This window comes from Chenopodium album, chromosome 19 (assembly GCF_948465745.1).
Source record: "Chenopodium album chromosome 19, dcCheAlbu1.1, whole genome shotgun sequence".
In the NCBI taxonomy this organism is placed as follows: Eukaryota; Viridiplantae; Streptophyta; class Magnoliopsida; order Caryophyllales; family Amaranthaceae; genus Chenopodium; species Chenopodium album.
This window is the reverse complement of record NC_137852.1, coordinates 5,958,084-5,976,032: the sequence shown is the minus strand read 5'-3', so window position 1 is coordinate 5,976,032 and position 17,949 is coordinate 5,958,084. Positions and strand designations below refer to the sequence as shown.

The following is a 17,949-nucleotide window of genomic DNA, read 5'->3' as shown; positions in this document are numbered from 1 at the left end:
CCAAACAGGCAAGATGACTCTAGATTTTGATTTAGATGCACAGTTTTGTTAGTATGGAGAAGTACAATGAGCTTGAAGAGTTCAAAGCAGAGCACTATTGCATGCTCAATGTCAGAATATGTGTATTAAGCTATAGTCGGATAGTTTTAGAGGAAGTTCGGATTAAAATGTATTATGACTAAAGGGTCACCTTTGCACAAGGACAAAGGAGCCAGGGTCACATCACAAATCCAAACAAATGGATATGAGATATCGCCTCAGTTATGAGATCATTGACCGGCGGAAGGTCACGTTCTGCAAAGTTTTATTATGAGTGAGAAATCACTAAACCCCTTCCATAGACAAAGGTATGAAAGTCATATTAAAGTCTTGGATTGAAGCAAATTATGTAAATTTAAGTTGTGTATGTTTGTGGAAACATATTACATAAGAAAATACATCAACTTGCAGAATTATGTTTAAAATAGAAATTATTATTTCTTTTATTTAATTATGGTTTTGAAATTAAATAAAATGTCCAAAATAATTATGGATTGATGGGCTCATCAGGTTATCTATTTTAGAGACCTGGTGTATGAAACCCCACAGGTGAACAAAATTCATATATTATTTAAGTTCCTAGTTCGAGATCATTAAAGTGGACATAAATGATTTCAATGAATGGACTAGCATGTAAGATTGATTGGATAGCTCGGTTTCATGGGCTATAGGGGCATAGTGATGCTCGGTCAATCACTTGGATATGCATGAATGATGCATGATCGAACTATTGACCTACTTTGAAGTTCAAGTATAGAGCTTCCGTATATATTAGTGGATTCCTTTGACATGAGTGGAACATTGATTTCATTCAATGGATGTTATAACTGCGGTACATTCAAACGTCTACCCGTAACTGGAGATTATAAAGGATGTTTCCCGGTTATTTCAGAAGTTGAGTGGGAGGCTTGTTGCCACAAGATTGGATAGAGTCTACCTATTAAATTAGGAAATGTGTCATGGCCGCTTGAAGAGGGAGAATTCAGAAAATACGTGGCCGCGTTCAAATGCATTACTCAGTAATCATTTGGTTTTGTAATTCTAACTCAGATTTCAAGAAACGATTTGTAGATTAATATGATCTCGACATGTGATGCAATCATATTATCAAATCGACATATACATTGACTTAAGGAATTTGAACATTGCACCCTTGTCTCAGACAAGTGGGAGATTGAAGGAGTTATGTCTTCGTCGTGTGCAATTACTAGATATATAATTGGATCAAATTATGGAGATAATTAAGTCCGGACATTTGGGTCGTCGTTTTGCCATAGCTAGAGGTACTTACGATCTTTGGACTAGTAAAATAGGCCAAAGCCCAATTGGACGGATCCTATAAGGTCACACAAAGGGGCTAGATCGAGCATTAGAGGACGAGGCCCATCATGGGCCTCATCACTCTAGGTGGCCGGCCATGTAGGGGCTTTGAGAGGCTATTGGGCTTCGTGCCCTAGTCTAATTATAATGAGATTATAAATAGACTAGGTGCCTAGGTTTGCAGGTAAGGATTTTGACTGATCAATTAGATCAAACCCTAATTAGCAAACACGAAACCAACCCCCTCTCATACTCCCTCCCTCACGGCTCTCTCCTCCTCCTAGGCGCGGTGGTGTCTCGTGGTGGTGGTGGTTCGTGCGGTGGTCGGTTGTCCGAAAAGGTGGTGATCGCGGTTTTCCTCAATCACTCGACCAATCTAGTATTGGTGGACGGCTCGTTCGAATCTCGTGGACTAAGTAGAGGAGCAACGCTTGGGGCTCTATTCTCTCCCTGATTTGCCTGTCGAATAGCTTCGTGGAATTCACGCTTCAAAGGTATGATTATGTGTCTTGTGTGTTATGCATGCGATTCTTGGGATTAGGTACTTTATTGAATATGATTCATATATGTTATTTCCGCTGCGTAGTACCTATAAACTCCTACACATTTTTGACAACATATAATGGTCGTATATGGTTCCAAACGTCATTATATGACCCTAAGATGTATCCTTTAGGGTCTCAAGACTTTTTGCCACCAGGCCCCGTCACATAAAAAATTCTTCAAAAGGTAGTTATTGTTCTTTTTTTTTTTTTAAAAAAAAAAAGAAAAAAACGTAATTTTAGAGTAAATTTATTGAGTATATTTGAATGTGTTTTCCAATAAAGATTCATATGTAGGGCTGGCAAACAGGTCGGGTCGGGTCGGGTTCAGGTCGACCTGTTTAGATAAACGGGTCAGGACCCCCCAACCCGAACCCGACCTGTTTACTTAAACAGGTCAAAGAAGTCAACCTTACCCGACCTGGTTTTAAACGGGTTGACCTGAACCCGACCCGTCTAAACCTGCTTTTTTTTTAATTTTTTTTTTAATAACCTTGTAATTTGTTTACCCTGTATTTTTTTAAATTAAATATACCTGTATCATTCAACTAACATAAAATACAAATTCAAAGCAAATATAATTCCATTGACATTTCAAAATTAAAATAAATGTTGCTGTGTAGTTCAATCATACAACAATAAATTTAAATATAATTAATTGGCTGTTTATTATCAAATAAATAAAAAAGCAATAAAATCAAAACTAGTGTTGCTGCATTTTGCATAGTTCAGTATCTTCATCATCTAATTCGGATTCGCAAGTTCAATGGGTTCAGGAGGAATAGGGCTGTCAGCTATCTGTTGATTAAGAATAAATTAAATAAATAATTAAGCCAAATGCAAAGAGAAATCACAAAAAATGCAAAAATTAGCCAACAACATGTTTTAATGGAAAATCACAAAAAAAAAAAAAAAAACGTATAAAAACACAACAAAATTAAGTAAAGAGAATGAAATTAACAAGTAAATTACCTTGATAATGTTAAGATGAAGATTCAACGAGCTTCAATCAACAATTTTAATGGAAAAGAGTTGAAAACAAGAGAGAGAACTAGAGAAGAGAGAGGAGAGAGAAAGAAAATGAGTAAAGAGAATGAAAGTGAAAGTAAAAAACGGCGTGAGGTTGTAAAATGTTTTAGGGTTTTTCATTAGATAGTGTGGGCTTGGCCCATATTTAAACATTAGGTTGGTAAAAATAAGGTGGTAAACGGGTTAAGGCGGGTTGGGTTCGGGTTGACCCGACCTGAAACCGACCCAATTAGTTAAATGGGTTTAGGCGGGTTGGTTTTAGGTTGGGATTTCCAACCTGAACCCGACCTGTTTAACTTCAAGTCGGGTTCGGATTGACCCAATTACATAAACGGGTTGAATATTTCTCTCAAAACCCATTTATTTCGGGTTGGGTTCGGATCGGGTTATCGGGTCGGATCAGCTTTTGCCAGCCCTATTCATATGTATCAAAAGATTAAAGCGTGCAACAAGCTGACAAAATAGAACCAGATTGATATTTGGGTCAACTTATATACCGAGTAATGTTTCTGGTATCAATCTAATTTGTTTTTAAAAACATTCTTCCTTTGTTTCAAAATAATCTCAACAATTTGATTTTCTACAATATTTATATACTTTGACTATTTTTTTTTTTTTACCAATATAGTCATTTAAATATATATTTTTTTCATTATATTAACATTTATACATCTTAATAATATAAAATTACAAATATTAATAATCAAAGTTGTGCATTGACATGTAGGTTGTTATAATTATTGCGATTATTATTAAAATGAAGAGAGTATCTTCAAAACGGTCTAGTCTGCTGCTCCGATTCTGAACCAATTTTCTTCTCTATCCGTAGGGCCTGTTCACTTCAGTTTCATTTCAGTTCAGTTCGGCTCCAATCATTTCAATATAACTCCTAATTTCCTTTTCTCAAAAAATATTCATTTCAGCTCTATTTAGTTCAGCTTCAATCAATTCAGCTCTAATCAGTTCAGTTTTTTAAATTGGAACAGACCCGTATTAAAAAAAACAAAAAAAAAAAAAGTTCATTTCCTTGCTGTTTCCAAGTACCAATGGACCCCGTGAACCCGGGGTTCCCGCCATCACTTTCTAAAACCCTAAAATCTCATCCTTCCTTTCATTTCCTCCAAACCCCCGCCTTCTTCCCTTCTTAAACCCTCTCTTTCTCTCTCCTCTCAATCCCCATTTTTCTCTTCAATCTCCAATCAATCAACAATCACTTATGGATGCTCAGAAAGTGAAGTCCGACTTAGTTTTAATCTTGGATTTCGGTTCCCAATACACCCACCTCATCACCCGAAGAATCCGGTCACTTTCCGTTTTCTCTCTCTGCATCTCCGGCACCTCCCCTCTCAAATCCATCACCGACTTAAACCCACGTGTAATCATCCTCTCCGGTGGCCCCCACAGTGTTCACGCGCCTGACGCGCCGGTATTCTGTGACGGGTTCGTCGAATATGTCGAAACAAATGGCGTTCATGTTCTGGGTATCTGTTATGGATTGCAGTTGATTGTGCAGAAACTTGGGGGTTTGGTTAAGGTTGGTGATAGACAAGAGTATGGAAAGATGAATATTGAGGTGATTTCTGAGAATAGTACGTTTTTTGGGAGTAGGATTAAAGGGGATAAGCAGGATGTTTGGATGAGTCATGGTGACGAGGTTTCGAAACTTCCTGATGGGTTTAAGGTTGTTGCTGTCAGTCAGCAAGGTGCTGTTGCTGCTATTGAGAATCCCTCTAGAAAGTTTTATGGTCTTCAATATCATCCTGAGGTAAATTTAATTAAAAAATTGAATTTAATGTGTAATTGATTATTTGTTGTTAATTAATTGATTTAATTGGTCTTTGTTGTAAAGTTGTTGCTGATTAATTTAATTTGATTTATCATGGAAAGGTGAAATTTTTATATCGAGGTGTTTTTCCCTTTTGCTCTGTAGTGAGATGCTCTGTGTTAACATTATGGTTGGCAACTTTTGTATGTATTTCAGTTAATTGTACTGTAGATGTAAAAAGTTCAATTGGGGGAATATGACTTGAAGAATGATGTTGATAGTTTGTGCTGTGTTTCTTATACATTATAGTTGTATGATGTGACTTTGTAAAAGCAATTACATGGGCCCGATTTCGGGTTTTGTTAGAGAAGAATGTTTGATTAATGTATTGAATGGAGGAAATGAGGTGCTGCTGGCAAACTAAGTTTTTGGTATCTGTGAATGGGAGTTTTCTGTGGTTTTAGTGTTGTCAAGTGTCTGGTAGTGAGTAACAAGGTTGTTGAACTTACTATAGGTTACACATTCGACTCAAGGGATGAAGACATTGCGGTATTTTCTTTTTGATGTTTGTGGGATAAGTGCCGACTGGAATATGGAGGATGTATTGAATGAAGAAATTAAAGTTATCAAGGAAACTGTAGGTGCTGATGATCATGTCATTTGTGCTTTATCTGGTGGTGTGGATTCTACTGTCGCTGCTACTCTTGTTCATAAGGCGATAGGGGACAGACTTCATTGTATTTTTGTAGACAACGGCTTGTTAAGGTGAGATTTTTAACTAATTTCTGTTACAAGGCTAATTAGAATTAGGTTATATATCCTGGCACCGTAGATTCTAGCAGCATTTTTTTAGGCCTTGATCGTATTTATATAATGTTTTTGTAGGTATAAGGAGAGAGAACGTGTGATGGATACCTTTGAGGAACACCTTCATCTCCCTGTCACTTGTGTTGATGCATCGGAGCAGTTTCTTAGCAAATTGAAGGGTGTTGCAGACCCTGAGACCAAAAGAAAGATAATTGGAAAAGAATTCATCTGTATTTTTGATGAATTTGCACAGGAGCTAGAGAAAAAATTGGGGAATAAACCTGTTTACTTAGTACAAGGAACTTTATATCCAGATGTTATTGAATCCTGCCCGCCTCCAGGAAGCGGAAGAAATCACTCCCATACCATTAAAAGTCATCATAATGTTGGTGGACTTCCAAAGGACATGAAGCTGAAGCTTATTGAACCTCTGAAGCTTTTATTCAAGGACGAGGTTTATATTTATACCCCTTGATATGAGAAGTATAGTGTTCTCTTCCAATTCACATCATAATTTTTGTATTTTTCGTGTTTTCTTTGAAGGTACGTGCATTGGGAAAGATCTTGAATATTCCTGAGGGCTTTTTGAAGCGTCATCCATTCCCAGGACCTGGACTCGCTGTGCGTGTGCTTGGTGATGTCACAGAAGGAAATCATTTGGAAATTCTTAGACAGGTGAGGAGATATTCCCTTTCATGGTTTAAATTTGTGTGTGTGCCTTGGTTGATATGAAATATTTTGCTCTTCAGGTTGACGAGATTTTTATTCAATCAATCAAAGATGCTGGACTTTATGACGAAATTTGGCAAGCTTTCGCTGTTTTCTTGGGCATTCTATCAGTAGGAGTTCAAGGTGATCATAGAACGCATTCTCATGTTGTAAGCCTGCGAGCTGTTACAAGTCAAGATGGGATGACAGCAGATTGGTAAGTACTGAACATCTATCTTTCATTTTGCATGTTTCAAATCCTGTAAACTTCTTTTTGTCTCTATAAAAAACCACACATGGACACAAGAGTGACTTTTGCTACCATTCTTGGAACTTGTAGTCCTCAAAACTCATCAATATGCTTGATTGATTGTGTTTTTGAATGTTGTGGACATGTGAAAAGGAACATTGTTTTCTTGAAGAACTTTGTTTTGTTGGAATAACCTCCTACATAATGATTTTGGTCCTACATGTACAATAAACAGCACATTTACAACATACAATTTGGCCTTAGTCCTCCATTTCAGTGGCAAAAATAAACCATTCCTTACCAAGCTCTAATCAGCTTTAGGTTGAAGTTTGAGCTACATCAAATAGTCCTTGATCTTGTCCGTTTTGTTTGTGTAGATTCAAGCTACTACGATGTAAGTCATTTGCTTTTATATCTGCTGACTAATGGTTGTTGCTAAATATTTTCAGGTATCGCTTTGATTCAGAATTCCTTGATCAGGTGTCCCGTAAAATTACCAACAACGTCCGAGGAGTGAACCGAGTTACTCTAGACATAACATCAAAGCCTCCTTCAACTATAGAGTGGGAATGATATGATAATCTTGGATGACCTCAGCGAAATATTTGCTCTTTAAGCAAACTCTTTTCATTTATCCTATTGTTAATTAGTCCTTTATGAACAACTAAGGTGACTAAACTGAGAATTTATCTCATATAATTGAAATTCATTTCATTATATGTGCTATATATCTGATTCTCTGTTCTTGCAGAAATGCTACTGATAAGGCCAAAAACCTACAGCCCAAATTCTAATGAGGCTCAAGTAGATATATCTAATCCAAACTATTGAATTTAATGATAAGATTTAGTCATAAAAACGTACATTGACTTGTATTTCATCAAGTAGGTAATCTTGGCACAAATGCTCCAATTTACAATTACAACATATGCTCATTGAGTCAGATTATTTTACGTTGTCATGAGGAAAAAAATGAAGTATCTTTGCAAAGTTACTAAGAAATTCAATTCTTATGGCTTTTGACATACCAAAAAAATAATAGTCATAGATAATTTTACATCGTCGTGAAAAGATGCAAAGAAATTCAATACTTCATCATCTTTGTTGATGACAAGTAATTCAATCTTTATGGCTTTTGATATACCCAAAGAAATTCAATGTCCTTTTTTACCATCATCATGGATAATTCGGAAAAGGTGAAGTTATCTTCTATTTACAAAATCATTTGTCAAAATTCTCATTCATGTGAGTATATTTTAAAACTTGTTCTCTTTAACAATTGAATTGGACATGTAACCATTGTTATTTTTTATTTTTTTGTTAGTAAAGTGACATATAATGCTATATTTAAAGCCTCGCCTTAGATATATTGATGCAAAACTGGCGAAATCATCTCATGTTTACGAAAATAAACTACGAGATTTCTATATTAAAAGTTTTATTAGACGATCAATGGCCAAATAGTTATTATTGGATCAATACAAATTCTTATCAATGATTATTAAAAATCAACACATCATTGTTTGTAGTCATTGAAAATCAATGAAACACTGAACTCATATTAAATTTGAAATTGCTTAATCTTGTTCTCATTATCAGCACAGCGCTATATGTATCCATTGAAACACTGAAATCATATGTAAATTTGAAATTGCTAGACCTTGTTATCATTATTGCTAATGGCATGTTGGTATCCAATTAATCAATTAACTTGTATTTAACAAACAATAAACTTCATACACATATATGCACTCACATCTGTTTACCTCGTTTCCATCTCATGCATATACTATACTCCCTCCGTTTTTAAATACTTGTTCCATTTCTCCATGCGCGGAGTTTTAGGAGAAATTAGAGAAAGTAATAAAATATAAAGTAGTGGAGAGAATTGGAGGAGAGAGAATATATGTTGGGACCACTAGGTGAGATAAGTTGATTAAATATTGTAAAAGCTTTCCAAATAAGGAAATGGAGCAAGTATTTAAAAACGACTGCAAATGAAAAGTGGAGCAAGTATTTAAAAACAGAGGGAGTCTAAAATATCATAATTGTAAATAGATCCTAAAATTGACTACCACAAACAATTACAAAGCATACAATCAATTATACAAAGAAATCATATTGTAAACACAAAATCGATCCAAAAGTTAAGTGTCACAAACCGTAATAAGCTTACAATCGATTATACTATCTTCATTTCATATTTGCAACGATTTAACATAAAGCAGAGAGAAACAATGTCTAATTGTTACAAATAATATGAAACGGAGTTAGTATAAAAGTTCGCGCAATCTTCACTCTTCATCGACATCCTAAGGAAGATAACCTTCTAATCGGGGCATGTATCAAATGGCAAAAGTACTAGTAATCCCCTATTTGTAAAAAGCCATACACAACACAACCAAGTGAAAACCAACCTTCTTCGTCTTCAAAATTAAATAAAAAAGGAAAAAAAAAAAAAATAACAACCAGTTAAACCTAAAACAATCATCATCTTCTCCAATTTTCGAATTTCTTCAATCTTTCTCTCTCCTTCGCTTCTCGTCATCATCGTCACTCCCAACCTGCTTTCATGGCGGTGTTTGTGGTTGTTCAATGTCGATAATCGGACATTTGTAAATTTTTAGGGTTTTATGATTTTCAATTTTTTGATTTTCCTGTAAATTTGAAGTGAAGCTCGAACCGGTTATTCAAGGGTTTTTTTTTTGTTTTTTGATTGATTATAAAAAGAATGAAAATTGAGGGTTAGGGTTGTTGCTAATTGAAGGAAATTGATAACACTCTTGTTTCGCCCATTTTTCGCTTGGTGGAGATTGATTGTTGATTGGAGTGCTGATTTTTGTTGGTAAGTAAAAGGTTTTAATTTCATACATTTGATTTTAGATCTGGGAATTGTTGTATTTACTGTCAATTTTGAGAACTTGAAGAAAACCGAACAATTGTTTGTTATTATTATGATTGATTTGAATTTAATTTGTTAGTTTTTATTGTAGCAAATTGTTGTTCCTGTGATAATTTTAATTTCAAGCTTTGTTATTGGTATTTCTTGGTAGGGAATATAGCTAATGTTCTGTGTATTGCTTGCATTTATCGGATGATGTCTCGAAAACGATGGGCGAGTAGTTTTTTTAGTGCCGGGGGGTGGGGATGGGACATGGGTTAATAGAGATGTCATAGTGGTGTTGCTTAGGGTTGGGAAATGTGATCACGAGTGCTTTCCCTCCCCCCGCCTCCTTCAAAAATCTGAGACTCGTTGTTTAGGGGTAGAATGTGATCACGAGTACTTCCTTCCTTTAAGAATAGGAGACTGTTAAAGCTGTGCATATAGATTAAGCCATTTGAGTTGTTAGTTATCCTGTGCTACTCTAAACTGACTAGTTGTGGTGCATTAATGTTTTAAGGGAAGTTGAGTGAAATATGGAAGGGAGGGAGTACTTTGCGCAGATGAAAGTGTTTATAAGAATTCTGAGATCTGGATTTTGATTCTTACTGTTCTGTGCACATCATTACATCTGGAGTATTACTCTTAATGCCAATTGATTTTAGGATGAATCTCACTCTGGGCTCTCCTAATGGGCTTATGTCTCTTGTCTCCCCTTCATTTGTTACAACAAATTTTGATCACCATGTGTAGCTATTTGAGGTGTTGGATACGGATATATGGACATATGGTGTCCAACATGGGTATGTATAAAGTTATTGGAGAGTCTGAGACATAAGGTACTAGTCACTTTGGCCTCTAGTTGGCACATTGGTTTACTGGAAACCATGATCAATATCTCGAAACTTCATGAACTATTGCCCTTTTTTTTTTTTTTTTTGATTTGATATATATATTTTTTTTGATTTGATATTTTTTTTTTTTTTAAAAAAAAAAAATTGTTCTAGAGGAGGGTTTGAAGTTTTGAACTGCTGCTTTCCCCCTAGAGCCTTGTAGGTTGTCTACCTTTACCTAATGTCCTTATTCTTTCAATACGGTTAGAAACCATATTTTGTAATGTGCGAAATAGTTTACTACTTGTTGGTTTGTTTTATAAAGTTTGGTAGCAAAATGCATTTACGTAACTTTACCCCCCCCCCTCCCCCCCCTCCTCTTCCCCCCCAAAAAATAAAGCAAAAAAACGGAAAGAGAAACTTCGTTTACTTGTTCCATGAAGTCATGAACCAGAAATAGTACTGCATTATATTACTAAGCTGCCTTGCACATACTGCTCTTTTAATCATTTTTAGCAAGCTACTAAACATTTTCAAATTTCAAGTATGTGATTATTCAGAAAGTTGGAGCTAAACATTTTTCAAACTTTTTTTTTTTTTTTTTTTTTTTTTTTTTTTTTATTTTTTTATTTGCTGAACCACTTTAATTGTTTTACTTATCAGTTTTCAGTATCAGATAAACCTGAAAGGTAGCTAGAAATCAAGGTAGATTAGCTAGATTAAAACCAAATTTTTTTATGGTTGATAGAAAGAAGACTATTCTTCCTTGACTTACAATCTTTCTCCTACACTACAAATTCTTTGCTAGGGAATCCTCTTTCAAGTGTAGTTGCCTTTTAGTGCTGGAACATTTTACCAAAATACGGAGCTTTATAATTACCATTTGGCGCTGGCATGAACTAATCAGAGACTAACATATCATTTATTATCACATTTCTAGGCGACTCAGCGATTAACTATTAAACTTATTCGTTGTTGTTTAGATAGCAGATTGATGCTGTTGGGACTTATAATTATAAAGAGATGCTTGTAGATGATACTTTTAAGAGATCTATATTGGATTTGGGTTCATGATTTGCTAAAGGGTAGCCTACTGAGTGAACCAGCATATCATCGGCTTTTAACTACAAATTTCTAGCTGCTTGGTGATGGACTTTTAAGGCTTTTAGAAATTCCGATGCCCCTTTTTTTTTTCAATAATGCATCCATTGGCTATGATATAATCCCCTTGCAAGTTGTTACTCATCAAATAATTTCTCAGGAGGCTCAAACTTTGTGTATTTTCCCTTCCTTACTAGTATTGAACCATATTGTTTCTTCCTGGAATTGTGTAGTGGCTTGCAAGGTTTGACCAAAAGAATGATGTTCTCTTCTAGCAACTGTTGTGTAATCAGGGTTGAAAATGAATTTATATGTCGTTTTATTCACCCCTTTGTTTAAACTTTGACCAATTACTTTAAAAATGAATTCTATTAGATTGCTGGAGAATAATTTAATATCTACTTTTTTTTTTTTTTTTTTTTCTTAATGCATGACGTGCTAAAATTTATAAATTTTATTGTCCAATTGGTAAATTAATAAATTTATCTTCAGTGAAACGCTTACGCAGAATTGCTCCTTTGTCAATTTCGTCTGCAAAAAATTAAGGCATAGCATTTTCATGGAGGGTAGCTGGGAGTGCTTTCCTTACAGTAGCCCATTGACTTAGGTCATTTTTGTGCAAAGCTGTTGTGCTATGTTGCCTATGTAACCCTCCCTTCCTTGATCGAAGTCTAGCATACTTTATATGTGGATGGACTGGACGCTACAGTTTTCCTTTTGTATGACTTTTTCTATAACACCATTCTTGTTTTGCTTGCTAGATTCTCTTTGTTGTTGTTGTTGTTGTTGTTGTTGTGATGAGCAGGAAAGAAGTTTCAGTTATAGTGGGATGTCTTTGCATTGCCTGGGTTCCTTTCATTCTGGGTTATCTTGTACTTTTCGGTGCCTAATATGTGCTGCTACAATATGGATTTTGGTGCTCTTTCTTTAGTGTACACTGCTAGGATGTTCATACTTCATGCTTAACTGTCTGTCTACTACGCCCGCGTTTATTGTTGTTTTCTATGGTGATACTAGTGCATCTAGTTGCCTATGTTAAACATAGTATATTTGGTTTTAATATTACCTAATTGTGAATTGGACCATACAGATACATTAAAGATAAGGAAGCTGAAATATCTTACTTTGAACTGGGATGAATATGGAGCTGAAAAGTCCGTCTCTGAAATCTGGTGGTCTTGTTCCTCCTGACTGTGTCAGTGATCCAGATGAGAAGGAAATTAGTGATGATGATGATGATGATCGCAATCACAAGCATCGTAGGCGGGAGACTAGGTCTCAATCCTTGGAGAGAGATCTGCTAGAGCAACCTTTGTCACAACCGTACAGAAAGCGCAGCAGGAATTTTGAAAATGGACAGAGTGATCCCCAATCTCACTATGGTTTAGATAGGGACTTCACAAAATTTGAAAAGAGGCGGCCTCCTGGAGTAAATTTCTCCCGGTTCCCTAGTGAGTATGGTTCTGGCAGAGGAAGGGGTAGAGATTTCCAACGCGATTCACGGTTTGGCACTGTAGATGTTGCTTCCCAAATGGTTCACCCAGGTTCTATTCAATCAGCTATGTTCACAGGAAGAGGGTTGCCTAATGTTCCAAGTGCACAAAGTGCATCCTGGAATGGCTTTGGACTACTTCCTGCAATCCCAAATGGGGCAATAGATGCAATCAATCCACTCGGGCTGCCAGGAATCCTCAGACCACAGTTGCACTCTTCACTCAACATGGGAATTCAGCGTCAACGCTGTAGAGACTTTGAGGAGCGTGGTTTTTGTTTGAGAGGTGATATGTGTCCAATGGAGCATGGTGTCAATCGAATTGTTGTTGAAGATGTGCAGGTATGTGTTCTGATTTTTGCAGAAACAATCAATTGTAACAAATTGGCAAATTCTTTGTTTATGATGCTTTACATTAATTCGTACTGGTTTCTGCATGATTATTTCATTTATATAGACTGCATCCAGATGATTTGAGTTAACTTACTTTCTTTCTGACTCTCCTTGCTTGGTTTGTACTTAGGAGAGGTGGGATTGGAGTAATTAAAATTAAACCTTGTTTTTGAAGTGGCATGCAGCAGCTTTTAAGTGTTTTTTTTTTTTTTTTTTATTTTTTATTTTTTTTTTATTTTTATTTTTTTATTTTTATTTTTATTTTTTATTTTTATTTGTTTATCCCGAGATATGGTTAAAATTTTATGTTAGATGATTTCTCTCTTACCATTGCTTAGGAGTTAGGAGTTACATAAGCTCTAATCAGTTTTGCTGTGAGATGAATGATGTTTGTTAAGCGTAATGCTTTTGATCATCCTAAGTGAAGCATAAACTGTATAATGTTTATTATTCCTGTACCCTGCATATATAACTGCTCACATGAAACTTTTGGTAGACTATTGTTTGGTTGTCCCTTTTTGGGGCTTACTGAAACTCTGGAAGGATTGTTCATGTGGCAAGTGTGTTTTTTCCAGTAAATTTAATAAGACAACTCTATGGAAGATTGCGGGTTGAAAGAGGCTTATTATTGATTACAACATGTGCTTGTGCATTTGTTTTTGGTAGAGGAGCCTTTTTTGTTACACATTTGAGATTAATAAATACAAGCCAGCTTGGTGGCTTAGTTGGTGTCTATAGCTATACTAAGAATCTGTTCTTTTAACAGTAAAAGTGGTCAATAGGCCCCCCTGGGGCTCCTTGTCTATGTTATTTACAGCATATGCACTTGTTCTGTGCAACATACAAACTGGTCGCTGTATAACCTCTTTGTGACAATGACACATTTGTTTAGGTACCTAGAAAAAATTGTTTTGATCCTGTGAACACTCGGTGGAATTAAGTTTTTTTTATTTTTTTTGATGCAAGCTGGGAATTAGATTAGGGGGAATTTAGTTAAATATCTTCTGAATACTTTTCTCCTGGTTTGCAGAGCTTGTCACAGTTTAACCTCCCTGTGTCACTCTCAAGTGCACATGTGCTGGGTACATCAGCTGGAAGTGGGTTTATGCCTTCAGTTGGTGTTTCTTCAGGTACTATGATGAACAGCCGAGGTATACACAGTAAAACAAGCCAGCCTGCTTTTGATGATGAGAGCTTGGCCAGTGCTGCTAATGCTGGTGAAGCTGATGTGTATGACCCTGATCAGCCTTTGTGGAATAACGATAGTAATGAAACATCAACTCCACTTAGATTGCAACCACCCAACTTTGATGAATCTGAACCCTTTATGGATGCTGACCTTTCTGATCGTGTAATCCGTAGTAGTGGGGCAGGTATTGGTTCACAAAGCACTAGTGCAACTGTTTGGGGGCGACTTAATAATTCAAAGAATAAGCTGGAGCTTAAAGAGAAATTTGACTCTAGGACAAAGCCATCAGAATATCCAGAAAGTAAATCAAAAGAGATCCTTGAGGCATCAATGAGCGTGCAAGGGACTTCTCATTTAGGAAAGCAAAACAATGGAGGACCTTTTGGCATGAAAGTTGTTGGTTTAACTTCCAAGATGCAAATTGATGCCGGGGCTAATTCTAGAAAACCATCCCAAAAGGCCCAGCGTACTCTATTTGTCAATTGTATTCCCCTGAAAGACAACAAGAGAGAAAACCTTCTCTCCCATTTTAGAAAATTTGGAGAAGTAATTGATATTTACATTCCAGCAAATAGTGAACGAGCTTTTGTGCAATTTTCTAAAAGGGAAGAGGCAGAGAGAGCGTTGAAGGCACCTGATGCTGTGATGGGCAGCCGATTTATTAAGTTATGGTGGGCGAATAGAGATAGCATAGCTGATGAGGGTACAAACAGTGCTAACAGTGTGATGATGCCTCAGGGTGTGCCAGCTGCTTCAGGTTCTCATCTGTATGCTTTGAATAAAGGAAAAGATAATGTCCAACATGCTGCTATGAAAGTAGGTGTGCCCAAACCACCAGCAAGCCTTGCGACTGTTGGCCATGACTGTAAACCTACTGCTGCAAACAGTCCTAAGACGACACCTCCAGTGCAGAAAAAGATGGAAAATTTGGAGGTTTTGAGGGAGGAGCTACGTAAAAAACAGGAGATGCTGGAACAGAGGAGGAATGAATTTCGCAGACAGTTGGAAAAACTTGCTAAACAAGTAAGTGTAATTCATACTTGACTCTTCATTGTACTTTCTTTGTTCACCTCATTTGTGTTGAAACTTCCAAGTTTATTGCATTCATTTGTCCAACATGAATTATACATGTTATACATGTTGTAACATGACTAATTGCATTTCTACTGTAGTCTTTTGATGCATCTAATATTAATTAGAGTAAATTGGCATAGTGAATTAGTTTAGCCTAGATAGGGAGAAACACTGGAATTTATATTTATATATTTATTTATAATTTTTTATTATTATTATTACATTTATTTATATTTTCTTGCATTAAGCTGTGAATTGACTTCTTGTCTTTGGGTGTTTAAGTGTCCTTAAATCATTGGACCATAATGCCTTATATTATTGTCTTTTATACTGTCCATAAGATGCCAATTGAAATCTTGATGGAAATTGATAGGTAGGCTCCTGAATCACCAGCAATTGCCTGAGGCAATGGTCATTAAATTATGCTGAATAACCTGTTTGGACGTCCTTGAAAATTGGCAAATCTTGATGAAAATCAAGTGACAGGCAATTATGCTCTGATTGCTCTCTACAATTTGAAACCAGACCAAATAGTATGCCTGAATGGAATGGTTGTAAAGTTTTACTGGATTCTTCTGAGGGATTTTATTTGCATAAAGAACAAAACCATGTTGGCATGAGTTTCTAGGCCTTTATGTCAATTAGGAATAGAAATATGAAGTATTCTATGCTAATAAGTTATTATGTGCAGGCTACAGGAGTCAAGGGTGAAGTATCAACTGAGCAAGCTTCGAAGGAGCAAACAGTTGAGACAGCGACCGATTTGGTGAAAACTGCAAACACAAAGTCAGCTGATACTAATGTTTCTGGATCATTATTGAAAAATGAGGTGTTAGCTGATAAGATGGTTAATATCGAAAACATTACATCTCAGAGATCCAGAACGAATTCAGCTGGTGCCCTGGATCCTCCAACCTTGAAGAATGCAGTTCGTCCAATGGCAACTTCTGCAATTCCTTTTTCTTTGAATAGATATAAATTGGATAACCGGCCTACAACATTCAGAATCAATGCACCTTTACCATTCGGTTTGGCAAATGTGAGTATCACTCCTCCCCACTCTCCCAAACAAAAAGCTGGTGCTGTTACTCTGCATGTGTTTGTACCTTTTATATGCTGGTATGTTATAAAAATATAGTCTCTTATGTGTCTTTTCTTGCGTTCCCTGATTGAGGATTAAGGTATGGTTGAATGAATCTTGGATAATTTCTAGAGCACCCTTTCTCTCTCTCTCTTTTTTTTTTTTTTTTTTTTTTTTTTTTTTCTGCTGTGTTTGGTGTTCAGCGGTTCAGCCTTTGAGTGGAATATGTTACAACAGTTAAATTCCTGGTTATAGTCCTTAAATGTTGCATGAGGTCCTGGGATACTGGTTGATTAATTTACTCTGATGAAGGTACTTGCATACCCTTAACAGTCTAGGGTTATTATGCATGTATTTTGCCTAATTATGGGATAGATGTGTAATTCCCTTCATCCTTCATTCCTTCTAGGATTCATGTTTTTGCTGCCTCATTAATTTGTAGATGGTATTAGATACGTTGTTTTTCACCTCCCAACATGTGCTCTGAGTTCTCAGCTGTTATACAAGTAAGCTTAAAAGTAAAAGTGTCATCTTTCTTATGTCTACTAGGTGGTTGCTTTAAGGGATCATTTTTCAATACACGGTGCTGTATCTAATGTGGAGATTGAAGACTCTGGTGAGGAAGAGACTCCTAAAAATATTGATTCTGAGGCAATGAAGCACTGCTCTGCTCGTGTAAGCTTTGCGACCCGTCAGTCAGCTGAAAGGGCATTCCTGAATGGTAAATCTTGGGATGGATACAAGTTACAGTTCTCATGGATAACTTCAAGTATTCCTAGTACCAGTCGAAGTAGTGGGGAAAGTTCCTCGGCCCTCAAAGGTTTTCTAAATGTTGAAGTTCAGTCCGAGGATAAAACAAAGCTTGATAATTCTCAGTCTGCATTGGGCCACAAAGAGAGTAATTCATCTCCTTGTAAGTCATCAAATGAACTTTCTGGTGATAGCTCCACGTCTAATGGCAAAGTAAGTTCTCCAGCAGCTGCAGTTGAAAGGGATTTCATTTTTGAAGTTCAGTCTCCTGACAAATCAGCAAATTATATACCCCTAGAAACAGCCGAGCCAGAAGATAGAGATTTTAAAGAGCAAGAGGTAGAAGATAGCTTCATTGAGGTGGATGAAGAATTGAGAGTCAGTCCAAAACTATTTGCTGAAGAAAGACTTGCCTGAAGGTAAAACTTGTCCAGGGATGTCAAAATTTTGAGACTTTGTACAGCCAGGTAAACTGTAAAATCTATTGAATTTTCGTCTATAAAATTCAACCACCTGTTTAAGAAACAATGTAGATGGGGTTCTCCAGATATTCGTTTCCTACAGATTGTATTTTTGAGTTCGCCACTTGAGGATTGGTTAATTGAGTTCTCAGTCCTCTTTTCCCTCTTTTGTACTTCCATAGTATTTTAAACGTTTATACTGTTCCACAAACAGAAGATAAATTGCATTGTCCA

The 17,949-nt window shown here is 36.2% G+C and overlaps 2 protein-coding genes across 2 annotated transcripts; both read left to right on the top strand.

Moving 5' to 3' along the window:
* Window positions 1-3,995: 3,995 nt before the first annotated feature.
* LOC145594501 (uncharacterized) lies at window positions 3,996-7,186 on the top strand. The gene is made up of 6 exons (XM_081650809.1): window positions 3,996-4,695; window positions 5,210-5,460; window positions 5,581-5,956; window positions 6,046-6,177; window positions 6,252-6,427; window positions 6,910-7,186. Exons 1-6 carry the CDS (start codon window positions 4,147-4,149, stop codon window positions 7,031-7,033), a joined length of 1,608 nt encoding a protein of 535 aa, XP_081506935.1. The 5' UTR covers window positions 3,996-4,146; the 3' UTR covers window positions 7,034-7,186.
* A 1,617-nt stretch (window positions 7,187-8,803) lies between these two features.
* Window positions 8,804-17,949, top strand: LOC145595435 (zinc finger CCCH domain-containing protein 41-like). The gene is made up of 5 exons (XM_081651847.1): window positions 8,804-9,305; window positions 12,366-13,109; window positions 14,191-15,372; window positions 16,115-16,462; window positions 17,054-17,949. Exons 2-5 carry the CDS (start codon window positions 12,411-12,413, stop codon window positions 17,669-17,671), a joined length of 2,847 nt encoding a protein of 948 aa, XP_081507973.1. The 5' UTR covers window positions 8,804-9,305; window positions 12,366-12,410; the 3' UTR covers window positions 17,672-17,949.

Coding starts and splice junctions, on each gene's coding strand:
- LOC145594501 (XM_081650809.1), top strand. CDS start 4,147: ATGGATGCTCAGAAAGTGAAGTCCGACTTAGTTTTAATCTTGGATTTC. Junction 4,696..5,209: donor GTCTTCAATATCATCCTGAG/GTAAATTTAATT, acceptor AACTTACTATAG/GTTACACATTCGACTCAAGG. Junction 6,178..6,251: donor ATTTGGAAATTCTTAGACAG/GTGAGGAGATAT, acceptor TTTGCTCTTCAG/GTTGACGAGATTTTTATTCA.
- LOC145595435 (XM_081651847.1), top strand. CDS start 12,411: ATGAATATGGAGCTGAAAAGTCCGTCTCTGAAATCTGGTGGTCTTGTT. Junction 15,373..16,114: donor TGGAAAAACTTGCTAAACAA/GTAAGTGTAATT, acceptor TATTATGTGCAG/GCTACAGGAGTCAAGGGTGA. Junction 16,463..17,053: donor TACCATTCGGTTTGGCAAAT/GTGAGTATCACT, acceptor TATGTCTACTAG/GTGGTTGCTTTAAGGGATCA.